At 41.5% G+C, this 27,991-nt stretch overlaps 1 protein-coding gene across 1 annotated transcript in view; it reads left to right on the top strand.

The window, feature by feature from the left end:
• SUSD3 (sushi domain containing 3) overlaps positions 1 to 27,991 on the top strand; it is a 54,821-nt gene that overhangs the window by 7,860 nt on the left and 18,970 nt on the right. The window contains exons 2-4 of the mRNA XM_054978395.1: positions 19,990 to 20,178; positions 22,973 to 23,120; positions 26,216 to 26,383. Coding sequence (XP_054834370.1) covers positions 19,990 to 20,178; positions 22,973 to 23,120; positions 26,216 to 26,383 — 505 coding nt within the window. The remainder of the gene's footprint in view (positions 1 to 19,989; positions 20,179 to 22,972; positions 23,121 to 26,215; positions 26,384 to 27,991) is intronic.

Below are 27,991 nucleotides of genomic sequence, written 5' to 3'. Positions count from 1 at the left end.
GTTTGGAGTGGATTTCCAGCTCAGCTCCAGGTACCCTCTGTAATAGCTAGACCAGTTACCTTTGTTATTTTTACTGATTCAGATCTGCTGAGACTTGTACTGGTTTTATTTTAACTGCTTAATTGAATACTTAATAAAGTTTATATTTTCATGCAGAAGTCTGTTACTTTGGAGTAAGACCACCCTGGAACCTGGTAGAGGATGTCTGGCAGCTTTTCTAAGGTTTATAAGGGAGAAAAGGGGTTCCTCTGGCTTCCAGACACAGGAAGTCAGAGCAGGAATGACAAACCTCCTGACCCTTCTCAGAACTTGGGCCCTGCTAGAGGAGCAAAGGAACGTCTCTCACACACATATCTACTGCTTGCTACCCCAGCCCTTCCCACTTCACATTGCCCAGGATAATGAAATCATACATAAATATGCCAAAATAACCATTAGATTTGTTTTTTAAAAGCTTCTTGCAGTTGACTAACACTGGAAGAAATTTTGGATGTATTAAGAACCCTTCTGATATTTCTGAACAAGTTACACTTTAGGGTCACATCTTCATTAGTATTAGGGTTGCTTTCCCCTTTGTTTGGAAGGATTCCTGCCCCATGGTTTTTCAAGGAGTGGGGGACTTGAAAAGGGAAGGGATGGGATATGGCTTAATCATTGTTAGAAAACTTGAGCTCAGTCAGACTAGGGCTGCCAGTTCCCCTGGTGGGGGCAGGAGATCCTTCACTCCCAGCCTCCGCCCCTCACCATCACTCACCTGGCCAGTGGGGGGGGAGAGGAGGGGAAGGCATGGGGAAAGGGCCTGGGAGGCAAAATGCCTCCTGGGCAAGCCTGCAGTGGGCATGCTTCTGGTGGGTCATGACAACATCTCTTCCAGGAGTGACATCATCCCACTGGCCACAGAATGCTCTCATGTTTCACTTGGGGCTGATTTGGTTCCCAAATAGGCCAATTCTTAAAGATGCACAGAGCATTCCCGCAGCCAGAGTGATGACATCACTCCCAGAAGTGATGTCATTGCTTGCTACCAGGAGCACATGGACATGAAGCGTGTGCATGGAGTTCTTCAGAACAGTGAGTACCAGGTCCCCTCCCCCCAGAGGGTAAGGGGACCTGGCAACCCTAAGTCAGACTAACATGCTGCAGAGTTCATATGCAGGACTCAGAGGTGGTGGTAAAGACTTAAGGAAGACTTCTGGCCGCCACTAATGCTTCTGTGTAATCTCATCTGGCATAGTTATTTAAGGTGGGGAGTGATCTATTGACACCTCCATTGGGTGACCATAAAGCACATAAATCAATAATTTTTTGGTGAAATTTTGCAAGACTGCTGATAAAATCTTTTATCTAGTCTGATTTGGAGACACCAGATTGAAGGGTAGGCCTTGTTCCAGGAGTGTCAGAAGCATGTGCTCGTCAGTATTTGGTATAATGGTTTAAAGCAGCAGGACTCTAATCTGGAGAACCAGGTTTGATTCCCCACTCCTCCACTTGAAGCCAGCTGGGTGACCTTGGGACAGTCACAGCTTCTCGGAGCTCTCTCAGCCCCACTCACCTCACAGTGATTGTTGTGAGGATAATAACAACACACTTTTTAAAAAATTCTTTTTATTAATGTTTCTGAAGGGTTACAACTTATCCTAGTAAAGTGAATATAATTTCTAATTCACAACAAGTCTAAGATGAATATATACAAGTATCTCAACCAGCTATATACAAATGTTAGAAATGTACTTGAATCTATAAATTAACATGAGATCATATATATCAATAGTATAAGCATTTTTAACAATATTAATATGATTATATTAAATAAATCTAACTAGAAGTTTCATGGTATTCTTAAATTCTTTCATTCCCCTTTTCCCCACCCACTCCCACTAAACAGGTTATACTTACTAACAAATATAATTCAAATAGATTTACTAAATATATTTACTAACAAATATAATTTTGAAAAAGCACGGCTTACAAACAGTATTCAGAGCCACCAGAAAAATACAACAGATGCTACGTTCAGCAAAAGACAGTAGAGACCCCCTCACCTCTGCAGGAGTATACCGTATACCCTGCAGCTGTGGACAAGTTTACATCGGGACCACAAAGCGTAGCATCCAGACAAGAATAAAAGAACATGAAAGACACTGCAGACTTGGCCATCCTGAAAAATCAGCAGTGGCTGAACATAGCCTAACTCAAACAGGACACAGTATCCTATTCCAGGACACTAAAATACTTGACAACACTTCCAACTACTTTGTCAGACTACACAGGGAAGCCATTGAAATTCATAAGCATAAGCACAATTTCAACAGGAAAGAAGAGACTTTAAGAATGAATAGAGCATGGTTTCCAGTCCTGAAAAATGCCAGGCTAACAAAACACTCTATACCCAACAATAGCCCTGCAGAGAAGATTAGCACATCAAGCACCAATCCATATGCAAAAGAATCTCCTCAGGATACAGTGAAGCCTCCCTCCATTAGCATTCCACACCCTGGGAAACTCTTACAGGATGACTCAACCCAACCCCACCCCTCCTGAGTAGATATAAATGACCTGCCAACATCTTTTCCACACTGTGACATTGAGAGATCTCTGTCTTTTGGTGCTACACCTCTGAAGATGCCAGCCACAGCTGCTGGCGAAACGTCAGGAACTACAATGCCAAGACCACGGCTATACAGCCCGGAAAATCCACAACAACCATTGCTCTCCGGCCATAAAAGCCTTTGACAAAATATAATTCAGATAAACTTTGTTATATTTAACTCTCCCCCTTTAACCCACCCACCTACCCCCCTCAACAAATAATTATTAACTAGTAGTATTCACACACCCCTCCTCTATGTTAAACACAAATATATCAGTTGTTTGTGTACCCATAAGAAAAAAAGAGAAAGAGACTGGATAAACAACCTTCTGGACCTTGTGAAATGTATTTCACTTAGGTAATTGGAACAAGTTCCAATACAGAAAGGCTGTTAAAAATCTAGGAGGCAAGAGACAATGAGTCCTCCCCCCCTTTCTCCCCAAACCTCCAACAACTAGATATGTTAAATATTGAAAGTCTAAGCCATAACTTCTTCAGTGGGAAGAGTCTTGACATATGTAATAGAAGATTTTCATTTTACTATGTAAATAAACAGCAGCTCAGTCAAGCATGTCAAACTGGTATTTTGCTGCCCTTTGGTGGAGCCAAGTTCTGTGTTGTCTTTCTTTTCTGTGAGGATTTGTTAGCATCTGTTAATAAAGGAATGTGAATGTCCTGCAACAAAGTTGCACCCAATTCTTGATCTTCTATATAATAGACTTTGTCATTATATTTTACCTGTAAGCTTGTTAAGTTTGTTCATTCATAAGTCACATTTGCTTGCCTTAGTGCTTCCGTGTTTTTTTAAAAGATCTCGGCATTTCTTCAGTGCTTCTGATGGCAAATCTGGGAAAATAAAGATTGGTTCGTCCTGAAAGGAGAACGAGCCTTGGGATCTGGCTGTTTCTAATATTATCTTTTTGGTTCTTGAGTCAGAGAAAACTGCCAGAATGTCTCTGGGGCCCCTTCATTTTGGAAGATTGAGTGATCCTAAACAATAAGCTTTAGAAATCAAAGGGGCCACTCCGTCTTCCAGCTGTAGTTCCTGAGCAAGTCAGTTAGCAAGGAAGGTTGTTGATTCAGTGTTATCAGTTGCATATTCATTAAAACCTCTAAATTTTATGTGAAGCTGTCGAGCTGAAACTTCTAGGTTCAATACTCTATCGTGTAGGCTGGCATTTTCTTTTTCAAGAGAGCAGAGCTCTTCTTGTAAAGCCGTTCCAAGCTTCAATGCACTCTCTGCCTTTTGGTTAGCTGTTGTCAAAGAGCTTTTAAGTTCAGCTAATTGCTCAGATAGGGGATTAATAAGAGCATTCATATTTTATATTAATCTCTGTTCCATATTTGTAAGAAAAGAAGTAAGCATAGGCTCAGTAGGAGTGGTAGTCTGCACGCTTACCCTACTTTCCTTGGTTGCCATTTTGTCTGTGTTGTTGATTTGAATTATTGTTGCTTTAGATGGTGAAAAAAAAGTCCTGCACTTGTTTTGAAGCTTTTGGTTTAGATTTATTTCTGTCAGGACCTTGCTTGCCCATAATTTACTGCTTTTAAAAGAAGTTATGGCATTAGATAAAGAGACAAGGGGACTCCTCAGACGTCCTCCTTCCCCGCTGTCAATGCCACGCCCCCATGAGGGTGCCATTGTAAAAACATTTTTGGTGGAAAGAATTTTCCCAAATCATTTGAAGGAGGCAGTAATTAGGTCTTGGGAAATCCTTTGGCAAAAGGGATCCAGATAATTATTATTCTATTTTTAAACTGCTTTCTTTTAACAAAATGATTGAGGTAGTATTGGAAGAGCATCTTTAGAAATACCAGGTATACGTCAAACATATTTAAAATCTGTTTTAGCTAGTATGATGGATTGCTCTGACTCGCTCAAAGTCTATAGACTGTTGAACGATTCCTTTCCTGACGTCTCTGAGAAGGTGGCCAAGTTTCTCCATTCTGCTTCAAAGTTGCGTCAAAGGATATTACAGAAATAAGCTGTAAATGTATTTATGTATTTGTAATGTAGTATCCTTTTAACCTTGTTTTTCTTTTTGTAAGTGGATAACTTGAATTGTTGCTATATGCCAATAAAGGCTAACTTGACTCAACTTGACTTGATATACCAGGTTGTCAGTTTTGCCCTTCACCATTTCAGTCAAGTTTCAGGTTTGGTTTAGAGATGGAAGCATCTTTAGTTGCTCTGGTGGACAGCCTACAGTTAAAGGTAATGTTTGCCTTTTAATCCTTCTTGATCTATCTGCAGTCTTTGACATAGCTGATCATTCTGTTTTGTTGGAGTGTTTGGAAAATAAGGTGTTTTTGAGGGGTTTAGTATTCCTGTGATTTTACTCTCTTTTGCTGGATCAGACTCAGAGAGTTTAAATATTTTATGCCACCTCTCCAGGGAACCTGTTCAAGTGACCTACAAAATAAAACATAATAAAAACATAAAACATTAAAAGTTAATTAAAACCCAGCCAGAGCATAAAAGCTTAAATCACTGAACAATTTAACATTTATTTATTTATTCGATTTATATTCTGCCCTCCCCACACCAGCAGGCTCAGGGCAGATTACAACCATATACAATTAAAACACATTAAATAATACCAGTTAAAACCATAAAACAGTCAAAGTTACACAGTTAAAAATACATAAATATATACATAATCGTAACGGCACAGCAACCGACCAACAAATCTTCACCCATCTCTAGAGCATCATAGTAGGGACTGTTTGCTAGATGGAGGTATTGCTAGTAGGGAGGGCATATTCTGTAATCTACCGGCCAGGGTGCTCCACCTAGCACCGCCCATACGCCTGGTGGAACAGTTCCATCTTGCAGGCCCGGGCCATTTCCACACGACTTACCGGCCTCCCGAATGTTGTGCAAAACACGTGGAAGATAGCATCTTCTTGCATGAAATTGCACCAGGAAGATGCGATGTTGCACAAAACACCTGGATGATAGCGTCTTCCTGGTGTGATTTCGTGCGAGAAGATGCTATCTTCCGCGTGTTTTGCACAACGTTCCGGAGGTTGGTAAGTCGTGTGGAAACGGCCCTGGTCTCGTTAAACAGAGCGTTCCACCAGGCTGGGGCCACCAGCTCGTTAGACAGAGCGTTCCACCAGGCCTCCCTGGGGCCAAGGACCCTTAGCAGATGTTTCTCACTTAACAGTTTTCATGCTAAAAGCACATTCTAAAAAAGTGTTAAAAGATCAACTCCTTAATTTAAAGCCTGGGTAAATAGAAATGCTTTGGCATGGCAGCTAAAAAGAGTAGCCTAAAGGTGAGATGCCACTACTAAAAAATCCCTATTTCTGGTTACCAACTGGGGTTACCAGTCTACCACTCAGGGTGGAGGATCCCCTGCTCCCACCCTCCACCTCCACCACTGCTTACATAGCCAGTGTGGGGAGTGGGGAAAAGGAAGCCCCATTTCGGGCTGAAATTGGCCCATTGTGAAGCGTGGGGAGCACTCCAAGGCCATGCTGGCCCCGGCAGTGCTCCCACGCTCTGCAGCGGGCCAAGTTTGGCCTCAAGTGGGCCTGATTTGGTCCGCTGCAAAGCATATGAGTGCTGCTGGGAGGACCTGGAGAGGTCCTGCACTTCTCAGCAGGCCAATTTAGGCCTCAAACAGGCGCAGGAGCACTCCCAGGAGCAGCAGGAGGCCCTGCATGATGACATCACTTCCCTGTGTCACTTCTGAAAGCAAAGACACAGAGAGCAGGGCTTGTGAGGTGGCTCTTAACTGGTGAGCTGAAATGCTTAAGTAAGGAATTTACAATACAATACAATACAATACAATACAATACAATACAATGAGAAAGAATTTAACTGGGTACACCTAGGCAATGGTTTTTGCCACTGATGACTGCTTGTATTGCTGTTTAGAAAGAGACCAGGAGGAGAAGCTTTGCTGTCCTGCTAGGTTTGCTTCTGACTGTGGAAGGCATGGAGTTAAGCAGTTCTCAATTGTTCTGATGCTAACAAATGTTACCACTAGAGATATGAAGGCCCAGAAAAAACTGGAAAAATTCTGACCCTGTTCCCTTTTTTTCTGAGGAAAATTTGGAAACTGGGGAGCCCTGGAAAAAAACTTCTATGAAAGGTCAGCTAGAATTTGGGGGTGAAAAGCATGGACTTCCTTATAGCTATTTTCTCAGAATAAAAACTTGAATTTTGACGTGGTGAAGAAATACCTAAAAAAGCGCGATCACAAATTCACTCTCCCTTGGATTCTTTTTCAGAATAAATTAGCTATTAAGTTAAACATGCATTTTGAATTTGTATAGAATAGGTGGTGGTGTGTAGAAAGCACCATCAAGTCATGGTCAACTTCCAGCAACCCCTGCTGAGTTTTTCAAGGCAAAGAGACTAAGAGAGGTGGTTTGTCTTTGTCTACCTCTGCAACTCTGGTCATCTTTGGTGCTCTCCCATCCAATTACTAACCAAGGCCAACCCTGCTTAGCAGCCAAGACCTAACAAGATTGGGCTAGACTGGGCTAATCCAGGTCAGGGCTACTGAGTGGATAATTAAATGTAACTCTAGTTTTCTTTCTGGTTTCTTAGGCAGACATACCAGCCATTACATTAAAAGTTCAGGAGCTGGTTCTGTTTTGCTATAGTAAATCAAGGGAGTAGTAAGGCTATTAGAGCTAATCTGTTGCATTTCACTTTGCCCTTTTTTCCATTACAGCAATAAACAAGCTTAATACAGCAATAAATAAGCAAGGCCCCCCACTATCTTCATCAGATTCTCTATAGTCAGGACAGAGAGAACTCAATACTTCACCTTTCACTACAGCAGGAAGGTGTGGAATTTTCTTCCTATTTCTGCACATATTTTCACTGTGACAAATGCTTTCATTGCATATTTTGGGGCTTTTTTTTTTGCAACAGTGGAACGGTGTCCCCCCCCCCCCCCCAGATTATGATTTCCTAAACTTTATTTTAAATAGTGCTTTAGAGCCAAATGTGCATATTCCCTGTTTAAAGGCAAAATATCAGGCTTATGGGGGTCCAGATTAAAAAGCACAACCTAGCTTAATTGTGCACCATTCCCATCCAGGAAGTGATATGTTTTGTTTTTTATGAAGGCTGATATGAACCCTTCTCTGACAGAGTTTTCCCTCCAAAAACAGGTAGGTGATGAGAGTGGTGACAGAAGTTGCTTACTGAGCAACTGACAGTGGACTGCAGTAGAGTTAAAAGAGTGTGACTGTTCTGATAGCGTACTTATTACAGGGCAATCTTAAAGTGTGTCCACTCATAAGTAAGCCTCACTAAGCTCAGTGGGGTTTACTCCCTATGTACTTAATATTGTAACCTTAGATTGTAATCTTTCTTTCCTTTTCCCTCCCTTCCACTCAAGAGTTGCTTACAAGAATTATTCCAAATACATTTCTGTCCCCCAAAGACTCACAAATAATGTATATGTTTATAATAATATAATATAATACAAATCTGGGTCCCATCCCAGGAGTGCAGGTGTTGGTCTTTGGAACACTGGCTATGAGGCAGACAGATCTTCTAATTGTACATTATTCCAATTGGTTGTAGCAAGTGAGTAGCTTTTCTGTTTTATTTTTTCCACCATGTGAACTAGACAATATTTTCTCTTCTTCTTACTCTCTGTGCCCACTTCCACTCTGTGCTTACATCTCTTAAATCTATAGCCCCTAATTAGCAGACCCCTCCCCCCATACTGATACAAAGGATTGAAAATGGCATTCATTTAATATAAATGCTGCATAAAAACAGAACATGTACATGGTATGTGTAGGCTGTTTTTCTCTTTGCATGTCTGTTTCCTGGGGAGGGGGGATTTAATTTAAAGCTCAGTGCTGTGTGGCTCACTGACAACAAAATATGGCTTATTACAGGACAAGGCAAATTGATGAATATGGCAGGTGTTTTGATACCATGCCAACCTGGGGAGAAAATAGAATTTTTTGATCAGATCTCTTCTAGATCAAACCAACTGCGCATATTCAGTGGATTATATGAATAAGCCATGCTTTGGTTTGAAATGCTGGATAATTTATGATGGCAGTCTCTGCTTGAAGAAGAAATGAAAAGTGGGCAAACTGCTTTGTTCAAATTTCCAGTGTGCCCTGCCTTCACAGTTCTGAAGTGAGAGACAAAAGATTATGTCATGTGCTCATTATGGTCATGGAGAGTGGGATGGTGTGAGGGTGGCATGCAGGGTCTCAGTATCACAATCAAAGTGGCTTATGATTTTTAAAAAGAAACATAAGCTGTCCAGGAGCAGAGCAACCACACTGCTTTGTTGATGTCTATATAGCATTTCAACATCCCCCCACCCCCAGTAATTGAGAGTTTTGCATTACAATTTAATATTGCATACAGAAGCAGGTCTTTGAACCTGGCTTGGAAGATCTTTGGAAGACCTTGGAAGACCCCTCACAATACAGTCTGAAAAGGCACTTATTTTAAACTGAATATTTCTGCCTACAATACCAGTATTGTGATGTATCAATGGATGTACAGTCTCCCCCTCCCCCCATTTTAAGACAGAACTTGTTAGAGAGGCTTAGGACTAGACATGGGCACGAACAGAAAAAACCCGAACATGGTGTTCGTTGCCATCCATGAACAACGAACGACGAACATTGACGAACATGACCTGTTCACAAACATGTTCGTTGTTCGTTGTTTGTGGGGGCCAACAGGCCCTCCTCCAGCCATCAAGATCCCTACCACACCACTCCCAGAAACCCTACCTGAGCAGGCCGCAGGGAATGTACCAATAATAAATAATAGCTTGGCCCCAGAGCCTAGCAGCAGCCCTGGAAACTGAAGGGGTAGATCCCTACCGCACCAATCCCAGAAACCTTACCTGAGCAGGCAACAGGAAAGGTTCCAGTAATAAATAATAGCGTGGCCCAGAGCCTGGCAGCAGCCCTGGAACTTGAAGAGGTAGATCCCTATCCCACCACACACAAAGAAAATTCAAGCTCCAATGCATTCTCCCTGTCTCTCTCTCAAAATGCCAACATCAACTGTTTCTCCCTCACTGTCTGCAAAACCAGAGCTGGGAGCCCCCCTTCCCCCCTGCTCTTTGCTCCTTTGTAACAAATTTGGAGCTCCACACTTGAAAGGAAGACCTGCCTATCAAGCTAAATTGGGCTTAGATTGGGGTTTCCAGGGCAACAGCAGGAGTTCAGACAGAGTTCAGGCAGTCCCTGCCTCCGGTTGCCAAGGGAATTGATTGCAGGTGCCAGATTGTCTGGCTTGATGAACAGCAATGAATGAGGCTTGCAACGACCACCTGTTTGTTTAGAATGGGGCCTCACGAACAGCTTGTACGTGGACAGCTGATTGGGCTGTTCATGGCTTTTTTTCCATTTGTATTGCTGTTCGTGCCCATCTCTACTTAGGACCAGTTCAACTGCAGATGAGTAAATTCAAGTTGGGGATTATTGCAAGCCTGAAAGTACCACTGCACATATCACAGCAGAAACTTTTGAAGGAGTCATGCAAACCTTTCTACTTCATTTGAACTTGCTCTTCAATCCAGCCATTAGAGAACTAGCTAGAGACGTTTTCCACACACAGTTTTTTCATCAGTTCTGGCTCCATACTGCCTCTAAGTTTCTCCTGACTTCTGTCTACTATTTGGTGCTGCCCCAGGCTTTCCCCTGGCTTCCGCATGCATTTTTGTGCCGTCAGTTTTTGCTTCAGCTTTTTTTTGGTTTCCCCCTTCTTCCCCCCCCAACTTCTTTTGAGACCACTTTTACTCCAATTTCTTTAGAAGCTGATTTTGAGCCTCCTGTTTCCTTGTGCATAGTGTTTTTGTTGGTTTTGTTTCTTCCACTCACTCCCACCCACCTTTAATGCACTTTTCGATGATTGGTCTTTCCTTATCATCGTCCATGCCCTCTGCTTTTCTCCCTTCCATGTCCTGTTCTGCAGCCTTCTGTTATTTCTGGCTTTATGTGAGGAGCAAATGGCAATTTTCAAATGTGTGCATTTAGCAAGTACAGCAATAAGAGAATTGCCGTATGATGATTCTCATTTATGATGAGCATTTATCTGCTACCAATTAGAGAATCATCATCGAGATTCTCATACATCAGCATTTATCTACTACCAATCAGAGAATCATCATTATGGCAACTCTCATACCTGAACATCTTTCTTGCTTGCTTCACAGAGCCCTTAAGCAGCATAACTGGGAGATTTCATGCTGGCTTTCATTTTCATCTAGTCAAGCCTGTGGATGAGTTCCAGTATGATTATTTGGGCTGCTTCTCTTTTAGTTTGGGACCCCCCCCTTCTCTATTCTCCTCCTCCAGAGCTTGGAGAGGTTTTGCTTGGAGCTTCCAGAGAATCCCCCAAGCTTCCTTTCCTTCCCCACCAATTTCAGAGGGGGAGGGGTGCTGGAGGTAGTGAGGGGAGAATCAGGAGATTTTTCTGCCCTCATCTTATAAGCCCTTATATTCCTATAAGCATGTGCACAAACTTTTAAAACGGTGCTTGTGCTGTGACTACTGGTGACGCCATCAATGCCAACAGGATCCTCACTTGAAAGTCCTGATTATTTAAGCCATGTGCAGAAGAAAATAAAACCAACTCCACAACTATAAAAATACAGAGGGAGATCTGTTCCCAAATGGATTCTATTTCTTCTGGATCGACTATTAACAAAATCAGGAGTAAGTCAAGCATGTAGAAACGGTCAGAGTTAGAATTGTTCACTCTGCTGTGTCTTTTGATATTGTTCTCCTAAAAAATATGCTTTGGTAGTTAGGGATGACTCCCGCAAATAAAAAAGGGATATATGACAAATTCTCACCACTAGACAGAAAACAGATCCAGGGGGAGATGTTTTGCTGCATGAAACATGTACCTACTATTGTTGCATGTTGTATTAGTCTGTGAATCCAGTAGTCACCAGTTTGATCAGAAGGTAAAAATCACAAGCCAAAGTTACATTGCTCTAAAATTCTATTGATTTCAGTGGGAAAAAATAACCATGTTCTAATCCCCCAATTGAAACTTTATAGGGCTGGATCACACAAAGGATTTCTGCTGATGGGGAAGGGTTGTGTGTGATTTTTGCTTATTCCGCCTCTTGTTGAAGATCTCCAAGCCTCACATGCCGTTCTTGGGAGGGGTTCCCCATCAGCCAGAAGTAGCATTTTGGATTATAACAGGAGGGGGACAATTATCCCTTCTATCAGTGAAAATTCCCAGCAGGATCCAAGCCAAAACTATTTAACTTTGTTTGAATTGTGCCTGCCTTTATTTCCTGGATGTTTGCTAGTCAGTAACTCTCTGCAGAAATAAATAACACGTTTTACAGATAACAAAAATGTGGCTTAATTTGATTATATACATCACATTCTTCTTTTCACATAAGAGGAAAACTTATTTAATGATATGAGCCTCGTGAAGGATAACCACTGTTCTTATATTTCAGGCACAGGGTCCCAACAATGATGATAGATTCACTGTAAAAAACTTTGTTTCTCTGTCGAGGCTTGATTCATATATCAGCAAAATGTTTATATGGAAGATGTTAGAATTTTTATGATAGAATTATAGATGCCTTGTAAATGATTTTTTTTTTTGCCTTTGAGAGCTGTGACACTTTTCATAGAGCTTTTCTATGATTGTTGGAAATGTTTGAATATAATTTGAATATCCCCAGATAATATGCAAGCTTTACAGTGGGGAAAGTTAAGTTTTATCACTATTTCCATTAGAAAATATGACTTTAGGCTGGGTAATGGGTCTATGTACCAAATTTGGCACCCTCTGCAGGAGTGCCATGGTTGGCTGCACACATTTAACAAATGAGAAGTTATCCATGAGTACTGAGAGAGAATAATGATTAGGACGAAGCTGAATCCTTATTCATTTCTCACCTCAAAAGTAACAATTTGAGGGGGAGAACTTTCCAACCCTTAAACCTTCCTTTTCTTATAACTGTTCACAAATAGTCAGAGCCATAGTTTTGTTCCTCTGCTGTTGCTTCAGCATAACCTCCAGGGGAGCCTGGAATTCCCTCAGAATTACAACTGATCTCCAGACTACAGAGGTCAGTTCCCCTGGAGGAAATGGAAGCTTCAAAGGGTGGAAATTGAAGCCCCTCCCCAGACACTTCCCCCAAATCTCTAGGCACTTCCTAACCCAGAGTTGGCAATGCAGTTTCAGCAACATTTTTCTCTATTTAATTCTGCCTTGCATAATCTAAGCCTATTAGGGATAATATCGCAAATGAGCTGAAATCATAGCTAATCAATTTTGGCTGTGTGGTGATGTTTCTAAGGACAAACATCTCCATATTTAGTGAGGGCAGAGCTTTTCCTAATGTCCATGGGTAATGCCTGCTAATAAGAGATCACCCTAGCAACATGTAGCCCTTTCACAAACACCAAAAGGAAGGGTGTTCTGCATGGAACAGACCCTCCTCTTATATTTTCTGCTCAGCCATAATTATGATGAAGGTAAAAAAAACCATTATGTATAAAACTAAAAATTCCTTCATGGTCTGGCTTGGGTAAAGCTGAAGAAGATTTTCAGGCCTTGGAACCCTAAGCAGGTTATGCTTGCTTCCATGTGCCCAGTAACTATTAAATTGGATTTTATTCTAAATGAAATTTGATCCAAGGCTTCCCAAATCTAGAAGCATTTCAATTGCACAATGTGGATGAGAGCAGGAGGGAGGGAAGAGGATTAAATCTTGAAGTATTAAATGCTTAAAACACGTAAATGATTATATTGTTAAAAATCATGAAATCATTAGGTTGTGGAAAGCCTAATTAAATCAGAGTCACTTTTTTCATAGTGTGCATATAGATTAGTGCCTCAGGAGAATAGTCAGTAAATGGATCAAGTTGCTAGATTGGGCCACTTGATCTTAAGAGCTGTAGAGCAAAAGTTCATAGCACAGTGTACTGATCTCAGTGGCCAGGTCATCCAGGTCCCTGGCAGCTGTGTTGTGCAAGGATGGCTGGGCAGCGAGTTAGCACTCTGCTTGTTTGAATCCCTCTACTGCCCTGAGCTCAGAAGGTGGCCTAGGGTAAGCCACTCCTCTTAGCACCAACTCCTCAGCTGCATTGTGGGGATAATAATAACACTATGTTCACCACTCTGAGTGGGCACTAAGCTGTCTAGAACAGCAGTATATAAGCACAGTGTTATAATTATTATGCTCTCAAAAGTCATGTGTTACAAAATGCTCCTCTATTGTAGACAGAGCTGGGAACAGTAGTGAAAATTCAAACAGGGGCCAAATGCACACTTCCCTACCTTCCAGTTTTCCTGCGCATTAATTGTGCTGGATTCTATCTCGCAGTGTCCCAGGCTGTGTTCACATTCCCTTTCTTACTGAGTCAGCATCATGGTATGCTTCGTTCACATCCCTGGGAGAAAAGCGGAATAAGGGGCGGGTCTAGATCTGCTGTTGCTGATGACTTGACTTTTTAAAAAAAATTAATGAGAGATTTCCGCTATATCGATTTTCTGCTGTATTGCAAATAAGTTTGATTCATAGAAAACACCACGCTGCATCGCACGCTCAGGCCATGCGAGACCAAAGTAGCATTTTTGTTGGTCAGAGAGCCCCAGAAGAGCACAATGGGTCACTGAAAAAGATTGCGGACATTGGTGGGACACAGGTGTTCACATGGCCAATTACCACAGACTACTGTGTTACCGCTGAACTATATTTATAGGACAGCAATTTTTCGCTATACCAATAATTTTAAAAACATTTTTTTTAAAAAACCTGGAAAGAGTCAACCTTTGCAGCCACAGTCCGTTTACTGGAAATTACCTAGGCTGTCCTTCGGCAGTAAAACATTATTCACCGTAATAAAAATGGTGCCCCCTCCACCCATGCCTCCATGGGCTTTTTACAATGCCACTTCCCAAAACGCTTGGGAATTGAAACAGGATTGCACAATAGTGCTAGGAAAGCACCCTTTAAAAAATAAATAAACTGGATGGGGGTGCGGGCATGCCTCAGACAGAGTTGAGACCATAAGAATTGCTTGGCAAAGAGGGATGGTGTTCCGGAAAGGCAAGAAACAAGGAAGTGGGGGTGGTTAAGAGGGGGCAGTCTGTTTGTGAACTGCTTTTATTTGTTCACATCCATGGTGAGAACTGCACAAGAGAAGCGTTGGAAAGCATGACAAACTTGTCTGAGGCGCAGCGCAACAGATGCGAAAGAATGGCGAGATTGAGGTGAGAGTATGTGAACAGCCCTCTGAGACGTGCATAAATGGTGGGAAAATAGCAACAAACTTGAGCCATGTGGATTCGGCCAGGGCAGAAAGAAGAAAGTTCTATAATTTTCAAGCAATAAAAAATCTCACTTGAGGAACTGGTGCATGTTTCCCTGTCTTCCAGGAAGCTTAAGCCACATGTTAGGGATTTTGGGGGGGGGCGGGGGGGGGGGAGGATGGGATAGAAACCCTCCTTGATTTAAAAACTAGCCAATGGATCATTATTCCTGTGATTGCCAGATAGAGGCACAAATGACAGAGGATGGACATCTCTGTCATTCCTGCTTGACAAGCTTCCAGAATAGGACGCAGTCAGTGTGGGATAGTTTGTGGATCTAACCCAGCAATGTACTTGTTCTCTCCTTCTTATTAGGATGCCTGAGCATTGTGGCTTTGGGTTTCCAGTGCAAACTTCTGTGCACTTTGTGAGAGTCCAAAGTGATTCTCAAGTGGTTGAGCTGTTACGCAGGGTATATAAATATCTTAGCTCCAGGATGTATCAAGACACAACACATTATTAAGACCATAAAAAGGAAGCAAGGTGCTTAGAACCTATAAACTAGGCTTTTAATGGCCACCTTTCTATTTCTAAACACTGAAATAAAATGATTCAATAAATATTTTATTGAATATTTTATTATTTTATTTTCTATATTTACTTATACAGTGGAATGATAGCATATAATGTGACTGTCAGGGCCATCCTAAGCAAAGACTCCTTAATGTTAATTAAGTCCTTATGTTAATTTCATAAGGAAAAACAACCAAGAACAGTTTACATAGCTTGGCAATGTAATGTGATATAAGAATAATTGTGCTGGCAATATCATTTGATGGTTATTTTTAAATAGGAAATAACAGTCAAGATATAACTGTACAACACCTTTGATTTGTACACCAGACAGCAGATTTCCAAAGAACAGCTTGTCCTCCTAGGCTTCACCTCCACTTTCAGCAGCTAGGAGCTCGTTAAGGCCCATCCATGTTACAAAATCCACATGCCAGACACATGGACTGTTGACAGATGTGGCCTGGGATATCCCAGTCAGTAACTTAATTCCCAGTCATACAATGTGGGAATGATGTGCAGGATCTTATCAGCAAACTCTAAAGGTGAAATCATATACCACAGTAAGAATTTCTGACACTACGTGGAGCAAGTTTTTTGTATGATCTCATCTTGTAGATTTCATTTGGTCCTTTTCTACTATTAGTAATGTACACTTGTGGCTAATCCTAAAATTCTGCTCATGCTTACCCCCTATTCCTCTCTTGGCTAATGTAAATTAAATAATAACATGTTAACTGTGTTATTCTGGCAGCTTGTTTGTTTGTCATATGAAATTAATGTGTCTGAAAGCAACCTTACCTCTAGTCAAGGACATACTGGAAAAAATGCAGTGAGAACTTAGGTTATGTAAACTCTTGCTAAAGCATTCTTAATTTTTTTTAGCAAAATTATTATCACCTGAAACAGATTAGTTTTCAGTCTAGGAATACTAATATAGGATCCAGTAAAACTATAAAACAGGCCAGGAATTAGGAGCTCTCATTTAGTTGCTAAATGAGAGCCAGTTTGGTGTAGTGATTAAGAGTGGCGGGACTCTTATCTGGAGAACTGTATTTGATTCCCCACTCCTCCACTTGAAGCCATCTGGGTGACCTTGGGACAGTCATAGCTCTCTGGAGCTCTCTCAGCCCCACCTACCTCACAGGGTGATTGTTGTGGGGATAATAAGAACATACTTTGTAAACTGCTCTGAGTGGGTGTTAAGTTGTCCTGAAGGGTGGTATATAAATCAAATGTTGTTGTTGACTATAATTTCTTCATTGCCCATAAACAGAAAGCTGAAAAATTGTTATATGGAGAATCCATAGCTGCTCTCCTAGCATTTTGTTTATCAGTCTGTAAAAAAAAGGCAGAGTGAACTACAGAGCAGAGGAAAGAAAGGGTCTGATCCTTTCCATCCCATGAGGGTTTCCTGATCAAAATTGTTCCCAACTTAGGGAATGCAGTGCTTTGGGGAAAACAGTGCAGGAGGAAAGGTTAAGCACTGCCAATGCATTCAATACTAGTCAGCTTCTTATTATTACGTTTAAATCTCTTTTTTTTAATTCATCACAGATCTCCAGTGTAGTTGGTCCCAATATCTCGGTGCAGGATATTTGCTGATGCGTTATTTCCATTGTAGCCCCAGGCAAGAAATGTTAAATTTGATCTAGGAAGATTTTTAGCTTAGCTTCTAGATAAGAGAGCTGAGTTCCTGGAACACACTTCAGACAGACATCTGAATTTTGAGGTGCTTCTTTGAACTCCAGTATAGCATCTTTTGAAAACATATCCATCAGTAAGTGTGCTGGTGATGATACTTGAAATCTTTTTCGCAGATAGAAGTGGTTGATATAATATTATTAAGGCTAGAATTGCACATCAGGAAAAATAGATACAGCTTAAGGGGCTATCAGCTAACTAGTTTTAAACACTCTTGGAAAGGGTGTGTGTGTCCAAGAGAGCAATCCTAAGCACGTCTACTCAGAAGTAAGCCCCGTGTTCTTCAATGGGGCTTACTCCTAGGAAAATGTCCTTAGGATTGCAGCTCCAATTTTGGGAATGTTTAGAAATGTTTAGAGAGCCAGTTTGGTGTAGTGGTTAAGAGTATGGTACTGTAATCTGGAGAGCCGGGTTTAATTCCCCACTCCTCCACTTGAAGCTGAGTGACCTTGTGTCAATCACAGCTCTCTGGAGCTCTCTTAGCCCCACCCACCTCACAGGGTGTTTGTTGTGGGGATAATAATGACATACTTTGTAAACTGCTCTGAGTGGGTGTTAAGTCATCCTAAACGGAGGTATATAAATTGAATGTTTTTGTTGTTAAATACATGGAACAAAAATGAAGCTGATGGGCAGAAGACTTTTGATTACTCAAGAACTATCATATGCAATTGACAACATAAAAATTAAGCATGACACATTTTGAGCAATATTTCTCATTAAATTATTGTTTGACTAATCACTGCAACATGATATGGCATATTCAATTTTTTTTTGAAGGATGGTATTTTAGATAGTGAATATTTGCATTATGGGAATGCAAAATGAACCTCAAGTCATTCACAAAATAAATCAGCTTATTATCAAATCAGAGCAATTAATTGCCAAAACAAAAGAACATTAGAATAAAGGACTATTTCTTAGTGGGAACTAAACCTATACCTGCATTGGTAATTCTCTAGACTGTAGGATATGGCTCACATGTCTAAAAGTTCCTCCATCCAAGAAATTCTCTGTCTATTAAAAAAAAATCAGGTGCAAGGGAAAAGGATTCTAGCCTCTCTGATTTCCTGACCTTTTATATACAAGGCATTTGTTTTGTAAGGAAGAGCATTTCACCTGCTGTGTGGTCCTGAGTCTGACACAGGTTTACTGCTTCAGTATGAACTAGGCCACAGACTTCAAGGAACTAAGTTACGGGATGAGTCAAAGAGATGAGGTAATTAGTTCAGAAGGATGTAATCTGTATTAGATGATTCCTCATCTACAGTCTCGTTTATAAAGTCCTTCATGACCTAGTTCCCACATATCTTGTGTCTGCCTCTCCAGAATGCTCCCCTATTGCAACAGCTTCACTCAGCTGAGCCTTTTGAAGGTTAATGGATACAAACTGATAAAAGCATTCTGTAGAATGTGAAAAATGGAGTGGGCGGGGATCCTGAATCAGGGATGAAGCATTTGATCTGCATGCCAAAGGTCCCTAGTTCAATTCTCCACATCACTAGAGTCAGAGAACAAGTGAAGTAAAAGACCTCTACCTGAGACCTTCAAGAGCTGCTGCCAGTCAGCGTGAACAATATTGACCTTGATGGATCAGCTGTTTGATTGAGAATAGAACAGGCTTGTATGAACTCTTCAGGAGGGCATTTTTATTTTTATAAAGAGAATATTTTTGTAATTTTAAGGTCTATGGGATTTTATACATTGTTTGTAGTGTATTTATTGGTCATTTGTATTGCTGTTTTTAAATTTTTGTAATTAACTTTGAGTCTCTGTGAGAAAGGCAGACTATTAATGAATCAAATAAATATATAAAAACAAAAAAAGATACAGTTTATTTTACCAACTAAGCATGCTGCCACCTCATTTCCATTTCATTTTGCTGCCTGTGTAGATTAAGGCTTATTGCCCTGGAACTGCTGTTAAATACTTCCTTGATCTCTCCATTCTGCCCAGCCTGCATTGCCTTTTACTCCCCCTCAGATAATTTTTCATAAATAAGTTGATACTATTAATTTACAGAGGAGTCCTATAGACTGGCTTTTTTGTTGCAGTGTAAGCCATCTTTTACTTTGCCACGCTGGTCAATTGCATCCTAGGTTTCTTAAAGGAAAGGAATTGCTGCCAACCACTGTTTCTAGCAATGAGCTTATCAGCAGTGACAGTGGGTGGAGGGGGGTGGAATGATGGTGCAGCAGCTTCAGTGGCCATTGCTGTACTACTTCTGAGCGTGGGTTCAGTTGCAGTTTATGGATCATAGGCGGAGAATGTTTCTAACTGAATGCTCCCTTTGGATCTGCTGCAGTGCTGCGGTTGGTGCTAGTTTTCTTGATGACTTTGACTAAAGTGCAGTGGGAAGAGAATAACTTGTTTAAATGTAAAAATAAATTAGAATATATTAAACACCTGTGTTTTCTAATAAGCAAAACTAAAACAATTTTCTGACACCTTTCCTTATATTATGATATGGTTACAACATTTTTACATTCATTTATTGTATTTTTAATCTCATTTCACCCAAAAATTGGCTCCCAAAGCAGCTTACAATGATTATAAACCAATACAAATAACAACTAAAATATAGTTGAAAATTGCTTGAGGGAGGGTTCCTACTGGGGGCTTTGTCTAGATATGCTGGGGGGATTCTCCCTTTTTCCCCTCTGATGGCAATTAGTATCTAAGAGGAAAGGAGTGGGCTCTTAGCGGGATGCATGCATGCTGGAGAGTTGCCTGGTTGCTTCCTCTTCTCTTTCTCGTTCAATTGTAGCAGGTGTAATATCACAGTTGGGGAATGCTTAAAATACCATTTTATAGGATCTGCAAAGAAGAATATTGATAAAATATAGCAGCTGTGTTTCCCTACTTTTTAAAATAGGACAATGTAGCCAAATATTTCCACCTCATCTTGGTACATCCCAGATAATCCATGGCAATGGTACCATAATTGGCACAGTCATAACGTTCCAGTGTTCTGCAGACCACCAGCTGATTGGACAACGAGTTGTCACGTGCATTTGGAAAGGAAATGAAACACAGTGGACAGCAGGCATTCCTGCATGTAAGCGTAAGTACTTTTACTAAAACATTTGGATAGTTTTTTACTGTGTATCAAGCCACTGATAGAGCTGGCATTGATGGATGCAGTGGAGCACATTAAATTTCATTCATTATTGTTTCTATTGAAGTTAAGAATATTCTTTTCCAACTCTGAAATTGTGGCCTACTATAAAAGAAATGTGTTTGGGCATTTTTACAGTAGATAAAATGTCACTGATTTTAATGAAATTATTGCAGGAACAGTTTTGATTTTTCATAAGATGTACTCAATGCAATTTCTCAGAAAATTGCAGATCAGACCAATATGTCTGCTCCCTTTAAGTAATCTGTCTATGAACAGCCCTTTTTTATTTAATGCCAGGCTTTTGAAAAATGATTGATCTGAACATAAAGAACTTTGGTGAAGTGCAATTAGGCTCTTGCTTGTGGATAACTGTGAGAAGCAGCTATCATATTGACAAATAAGGCTTGAATGGCAACAATATTAGATGCTTCTTACTCTGTACTTTTCTTTATTTATTACATCAATGACAATGATCAAACTGGACGGAGGAGGGAAGCCTCCAGCTAAACCTGAGGAGTTCAGCATACAGCCAGTCTAGAGTTCAAGGAATGCTTCAGAGATCCACATCTAATTTTAAAATGTTTGGGGTGGCTTGTCTTCCCATCTGAACTTGCTTATCCAAATGAAATATAATTGTGCATGTAAGTTGTGTGTCCATTACAATAAGTAGTTGACAGCAAACAATTATACACATAATTGCGCATCTGTAGTCTTTAAACGCAAAAGCACCTTAATAAAACATTAATAACATATTTCTAAAGTATTGAAGTCTTGTCATCGAATTATTTAAGAAAATATTCAAATATCAATTCTTTGCTTAGTGTCAGTGGAAGCTTGCTGGGTGACCTTAGGCCAGTTACCCACCTTCATCCTAACCTACCTCACAGGGTTGTTGTGAGGCTAAAATGGAGGAGAGGAGAATGATGTAAGCTGCTTTGGGTTCCCATGGCAGAGAAAGATGGGGTGTAAATGAAGTAAATCAAAATATATGTGGCTGTCGTTGCCATGATATTTTAAGCTGCGGTGCATTCTGTTTACAAAAGAACCCTGGGTTTTAAATACTTTTGTGTAAATTTGAAAGACAAAATACCTTAATGGCTTTTAAATCTGTGGCAAAGTCCCCTTCTCTTTGGACAAGAAGGAAAGAGTTGTCAGCTTTTCTGCTAACCCTGTTCCTATGACCTTAACAATACACTGGCACACAGAAATTTAGCAGATGAAGCTTAATGACTGGCACTTGATCTCCATGCTAGTAGTTAAACTTCATCTACTAAATTTCTATTGTTAAAGTGATCTGGCAATTGCCTTCATCTTATTTTCTGCATGTTGGGTTGTTCTTAAATGCGCAAGTGCCCTGTTTGCCAGGAAAAAAATGGGAACACTAAGGGAAGATAATGGGCTATGAAGAGGCAATAGATGCCTTTCATTGTTGATTGTCTCAGCTTTCTAGCCTGCCTCATTCCAAAGGATCAAGTGGAGCAGATAATTATTTAAAATATATATATACATAGAGCTGAAGTTGCGTTAAGCAAATATGCTTATACTTATCATTAGCTTAATCCTTGCCATGAAAAGCTCTACAGCTCCTCATAAATGGGCTTCCAAAATATGTTTAAGCAAAGGCTTTCAGTGACTTTCTCAGAGAACACCATCAACATTTGTGGAGGGCTCATCCAAAATGCCTCTTGGTGTGTTCTTGATGGAGCAGAGATGCAGAGAAGATGCAGCAAATGATCTGTTGCAGCTGGTGATAATTCCTCTCCACCTGATACCTAGTTAATATGCAAGGATGTCCTTAGGAATTAGGGCATCATAGGCATTACTCTACTTAGGGGAGCTTTTGGACTAAATATCTCTCTGATCTCCTGTCCTGTTTGGCCCAATGCCTGTCTAACTCTGAACAGCATGTCCTCTCTGTGCTTCTCAAGAAAGCTTATTAGCAGGCTGCATCTTGCAGCTTGCTCTGGGGCCAAGCCTGTTACACAAACTACACCACTTCGTTTCTATCTCTGGGTCCTGTGTGTTGTTTTCTCTTGATTCAGCCTTTTCCTCTATACTGTTCCTAAGCAGCATGAACATGTGCACCAAGATGGCACTGAACAAAGCAAATCCCTTCCATCCCCTGCTGCAAATTCAGCTGCAGGCAGCACAGTGTAGCATGACATAGTGGAAAGACTGGCCCTGATACTGCATATTTGAAGTGTAAACAGAAACCCATTAAATATTGCCTCCCAGGTAAAAAAACACAGTTCACCACAAAGTGGAACACAGCCCTCTAGCTCTTTATGGCTTTCCATAAAAGGTTTTGTCCTCTTCCCCCTCCTCTTCTTCTTTTTCTTTTGCCTGCCAGCCAACAAGCAAAAATGGCAGGAAGAGCAGGGAAATTGTGAAGCAATGAGCAAAACACAACACATGACTAGTAAGCTGTTTGGTTTGCTGGGTCACCAGTCTTAAAATCCTAACATTTTGAGATGATCTGTTCTATTCCTTGCTTTTGTTCTTGTTTACATAAGGCTGAATTAATTGTGATGCTAAATTACTTGTGTGGATTTTATTGCTAAATTTTAAACAGAACACTTTAAAATAGTCTGCTTTGAGAAGTTCCTGGATTGACATGAAGTCAAAACAATATCAGTCAATACATACTCAAGCCAGTGGTTTACAATGACTATTATAATTGGCAGCAGGTATGTTTCAGTGTGGATGTCAATCTGTGCCTGTGTTTACTTCGTTCCAGCGATGTCTAAATATGAAACCTTTGGATTTAAAGTTGCGGTGATTGCCTCCATTGTCAGCTGTGCTATTATTCTGTTGATGTCTATGGCTTTTTTAACCTGTTGTCTTATCAAATGTGTTAAGAAAAGTGAGAGAAGAAGAGCACAAAGGTAAGTAATGTCTGACAGAAAAGGTCATTTAAGATGACCAAAGGTTTTTAAGTGACATTGAAGTACAACTAGAGGTGGGCACAATCCAAAAAAAATTACCGATCAAACTGATCGGGGATCGGCGCTGGCGATGACCCCAAATCACCGATCCACACCGGTCATCTCCCATTTCCGATCCGTGGATCGGGGATCGGGGAGGCCAATGCAGAGGGGCACCCCGCTGTTCCCAGCTATGTGGGAAGGTGGGTGGTGGCGGCAACCGCCAGGCCTGGCGGGCATGGAGAGGTGGCGATGAGCCGCCTCCCCTCTGGGAGGGGATGTTCACACACACACACACACACACACACACACACACACACACACACACACACACACACACACACACACACACACACACAACACTTAGAGCAGAGGGGGTGGGAGTTTTTAACCCGTCCCTGCCTCTCCAAGTAGAGAGAGAGAGATACACCCCGTCAACATGTTTCAGCCAGCTTTTAAAAAAAAAGCAGGGACAGAATCCTCCATTCTTCCCCACCTGATTTTAAAAGCAAGCAGCCAGTCTTCCAAAAGCATATTTTAAACACACACACAGAGCCGTGAATGAGGTTTTCCCACAAAATACAGTGTTTTAAAAGCAGGTTAGAAACAGAGTGACAGACAGAAAAACAGCCATTCCTCCTACAAAGCCCCATTTTTTTAAAAAGCAAAAAACGTTTGGAGTGCCCATGGCTACAGAACACCCCCCTCCCTCTCCTGGGTCTCTTCTCCCAACTGGTGAGTGCGTCACTGCTCCATGGTTGGAAGGAAGCCCTGCTAATCAAGGAAAGCTGGGCTTCCATTCGGGTTTCCAGGGCGACAGAAGGAGGGCAGACAGAGCTCAGGCATTCCCCTGGCTCTGTTGCCAGGGGAATAGATTGCTGGCGCCTGACTGTCTGGCTTCCCGATCAGATCCCGATGGCCTGATCAAGCTCCGATGAAGCCCCCCCCCCCCGAACGCTGGATCGGTCGCTGTGGACGGCACCGATCCGCCGGGTCCCGATCGCGCGAACGCCATTATCGTGGGTATTTTTCTATCGTAATGCCGATTGTGCCCATCTCTAAGTACAAACTCAATGAGAGACAGATTGTTGATCCACTCTTGTTTTTCTGTTTCTTTTTTCTGTACATTTATGTGAAAATAAGGGACATATGGCCACAAAATGGGAATGGCTGACTATGGAGAGGGTTTCAATAGTGGGTATTAGTTCATGATAAATTATTCTGGTATAAATGGCTGCATGGTCTCCATATTTTAAATGGGCACACAAAGATTCCTCCAAAAGAAATTCCAGATGAATACCATGTTAGAGAGAGGGAGAGGGGAAGGGAGTGGGAGAAAGACTGATACTTCATTTTCTCATTCCAGTCATCTGCGAGAAAAGTTGATTTTTTAATTAAAGAGTAAATACTATGTGTTAAACAGTACTTAATGTTAAATATTCCAAATACAGAATAAGAGCCTGTATTTTATATTTCAGGTATCAAAATACCCAACAGTATATTCTAGCTTCATAGACAATATCTTAATGTAGGACATGAAATTAACTGATATGTTTTTGGTTGGGGGAATGGGGGGAAAAGGAGGGAAATGGCAACAGTGTCCTGATACACTGACATCATTCCCATGTGCTGGAAGTGACATGTGCATTGCTGGGGGATGCCAGGGGCATTCTGGTATTTGGCCAAAATTCTGCTGTTAAACCAGAGTTTTGGCCAAATACCAGAGCATCCCTGGAATCCCCTGGTGACGTGCTGATGTTATTTGTGAGTCCAAAGGAGTGATGTCAGCACATCGCTGGTGATGTGATGACATCACCAGCAAGTTCCCCCACAACTTGGTAAGTCCTCCATCCCCTGTTAGTTGCTGGGGGAGACCTGACAACCTAGTTTGTGATATAGGTTAACCTTTCAGGAGCCATGCTTTATTACAGTTCTTTTATGACAAAATGCATCTGCACACATGATCAGTCAACAAACAACATACACTATGGTGGTTTCCACACTACCTTATTTTTGCACTCACCATTTCCCATTGAGTTTTTTTGCAGGTTTGTACACACGGCAGTTCACCCACATGTATATGCCGCTTCTCTCCTGCTTCGCTTTGTCCCCACGGCGCTGTAAATGGCACCATTTTCTCCAGACGGTGCTGTGTCGTCAGTGCTGATGTAATCCCAGGCATGCATTTTTTTTTGCTTCTGAGGGCAAGAGGTAGCAGACTCCATCACCAGCAATTGAGAGATCTTGGGGGGCGGGGGACTGGAAAACGTAGTCTGTTTATGGCTGAATGCGATTGTGCAATTCTAGCCCCTTAAAAAATATTTTTTCAATGAGCGGGGGCAAACTACCAAACGCAGTAGCGCAATTCTAACCCCTTTTTTAAAAAAACAAGTGGGCACAAATGGATTGGTGCCTGAAGGTTTCCATGGCAGCACTAATGAGATGACCATGGGCAGTGATCAGGCAAAGAAAAAAAGGAAGGGAGGGGAAACATCCTGTTTGTGACGGTTTTAAACAAATTGTGGAATAAAGGTTTCTCACGAATTGTGGAAAAAGCGGCAAAAACCCGTGAGTACCAGGAAAAAACACAAAAAGGGAGAACAAATTAATCATGGGAGTTTCACGAGGGGGAGATGGGACGTTCACGGATGGTTTGCAGGAACGTGTGGAAACATGCGTCCTGAACGGCACAGCAGCGCTAACCTGCCACGAAAATAAGGAAGCGTGGAAACGGCCTACATCTTTACTTACTCAGCTGAATTATTTAATCACTTCTGATCATACTCAGTAAACCATAACACTTTCTACTTGTGATATAAGATTCTATAGCTCTGTTAATGCAACCAAAAAGGGGGGAACTCCCTCCAAGAGTTGCCCCCTGTGCTGGCAACCCACTGAGTTCCACCATCTCTTTTCCCAGAAAAAAAGCCCTGGGTATAAAGATGGGATGGATAGGCAGGAGGCCCACATTGCTATTGTTACAAGCAGATACAGCACTGCAGACATTAAACCCATCTCATGTCTGCTGCAGCTTAAAACAGTGCCTACTTTTCCAGAGATATGCAGCTGTGGTACCAGCTCAGAACAGAAGAACTGGAAAGCATGCAGGCTGCCTACTTTGGTTTTAAAGGCAGAAACAACAACAACAACAACAAAAGAAGCAAGAAGAAATCTGTATTTGATGATGGTTTTAACATGGCCTATGACAACCAAGGCTTCTGCAGGTAAGATCATGGCTACACGATGATAAGTTGCATTTCCAAATGGTATTTACAGAGTTGCTTGTCATGAAAGGAGACTATTGGAAGCATATTTTCAAATGCAATACAGGATTGAAAACTCTGATTTTCAGCCAAGCCTATTCACTCACCATCATATATTCAGTTATAACTGTATAGGCGTCACTCTGCAGAGTGCTAAAATGCCTTTGTCATTCAAGGCATTACTAAATGGCTAATTTTCAGTACTAATCCTATGCTGCAAAATGAAACTTTTGATCATTTTCAGTGTTGCTCATTCATTTTTAACTCATACACTGGAGTGATGCAGTAAAGTGTTTGGGAGAAGTACCTGGCAAGACCTGACTCTTGTGTGCCGATGCCCAAACCTGCCAACAGCCTCTCTCTGCAGAGTACCACAAATGCATTGAAATCAGTTACACTCCATGTTTTCCATAGTTTGCTGAGAACCAGTTTGGTGTAGTGATTAAGAGTGCAGTACTCTTAACTGGAGAGCCGGGTTTAATTCCCCACTCTTCCACTTGAAGTCAGCTGGGTGACCTTGGGCTAGTCAGGACTCTCTGGAGCTCTTTCAGCCCCCCCCCCCTCCAGAATATTTTGTTGAGGGGATAATAATGACATAAATTGTAAACTGCTCTGAGTGGGCATTAAGTTGTCCTGAAGGGTGGTATATAAATCGAATGTTGTTGTTGTTGTTATTATTAATTAGCCAGGCCAAGCTTTAGTGCCTCAGAGCAATAGTCTTGTGGGGTAACCTTCTCTTTCATTTAGTGTTTTAATATGAACCGTCGTTTTATGGACTGTTAAGATGTGTCACAATCTGGCCCAGAACAGCAACATGTATGAATCAGTTTTTCTAGGAAGGAGCCTGGTCGAGAACATCACAGAGCTGAGCTTAAAACTGTACCGCATCCCTACCTGCAGCAGAAGCAGTGGCTGATCTAGCCAGAGGGTATCATTTGCATATTCCATTCTGCTTTCTAGTTTGTTACTGCTCCTTTTACGCTGCTGAAGAATAACCATAAAAATGGCAGCAATATGTTGTAATAAAACACAGATTGAGAGGCCAGGAGGAGATCTTGTAAATAAATGTGTTACATTAAGTTGAGCTCCGTCTAGATAGACGTCAGAATGGTCTAATCCTATTCGTCATTTCATTCTCCTCAGGCAGCTAAAATAGTACCGGTGAAGCATAGCTGCCCACATGCTTCAACATTTACAAGAAATGCCTTTACTGAAATTTTCTGGTTTGTGCAACGCTTGGGCTAAGGCCAGAGTAGGGCCACTTGAGCAGCCTTTCGGGTGTGGCAGAAGGGGAGGCTTCCCTCATCTCATGCCTGTGCCCTGGCCTCAAGGGCACCACTTCAGGTGCTGCAGCACATGCCTCTGTTACAAAGCACTGCTTTGCAAGTCCTGTTCAGACACCCCAGGCAGTAGGAGCATAACCAAATAGAAGCTCTTGATTGACCGTATCTCCTTTGAATCTTTCACCCATCTCAAAAGCCCTCCTGAACTACATTTCTGTTTTTTCCCTAGTGATGGTGTATCAGCATCACAGATACATAAATATGCTGGCTTCTGGGAAGCAGGAAC

The sequence above is a fragment of the Eublepharis macularius genome, chromosome 4 (genome assembly GCF_028583425.1).
Source record: "Eublepharis macularius isolate TG4126 chromosome 4, MPM_Emac_v1.0, whole genome shotgun sequence".
NCBI classification, from domain to species: Eukaryota; Metazoa; Chordata; class Lepidosauria; order Squamata; family Eublepharidae; genus Eublepharis; species Eublepharis macularius.
Note: the sequence above shows the minus strand (reverse complement) of the source record. Positions and strands in the feature narration are given on the sequence as shown.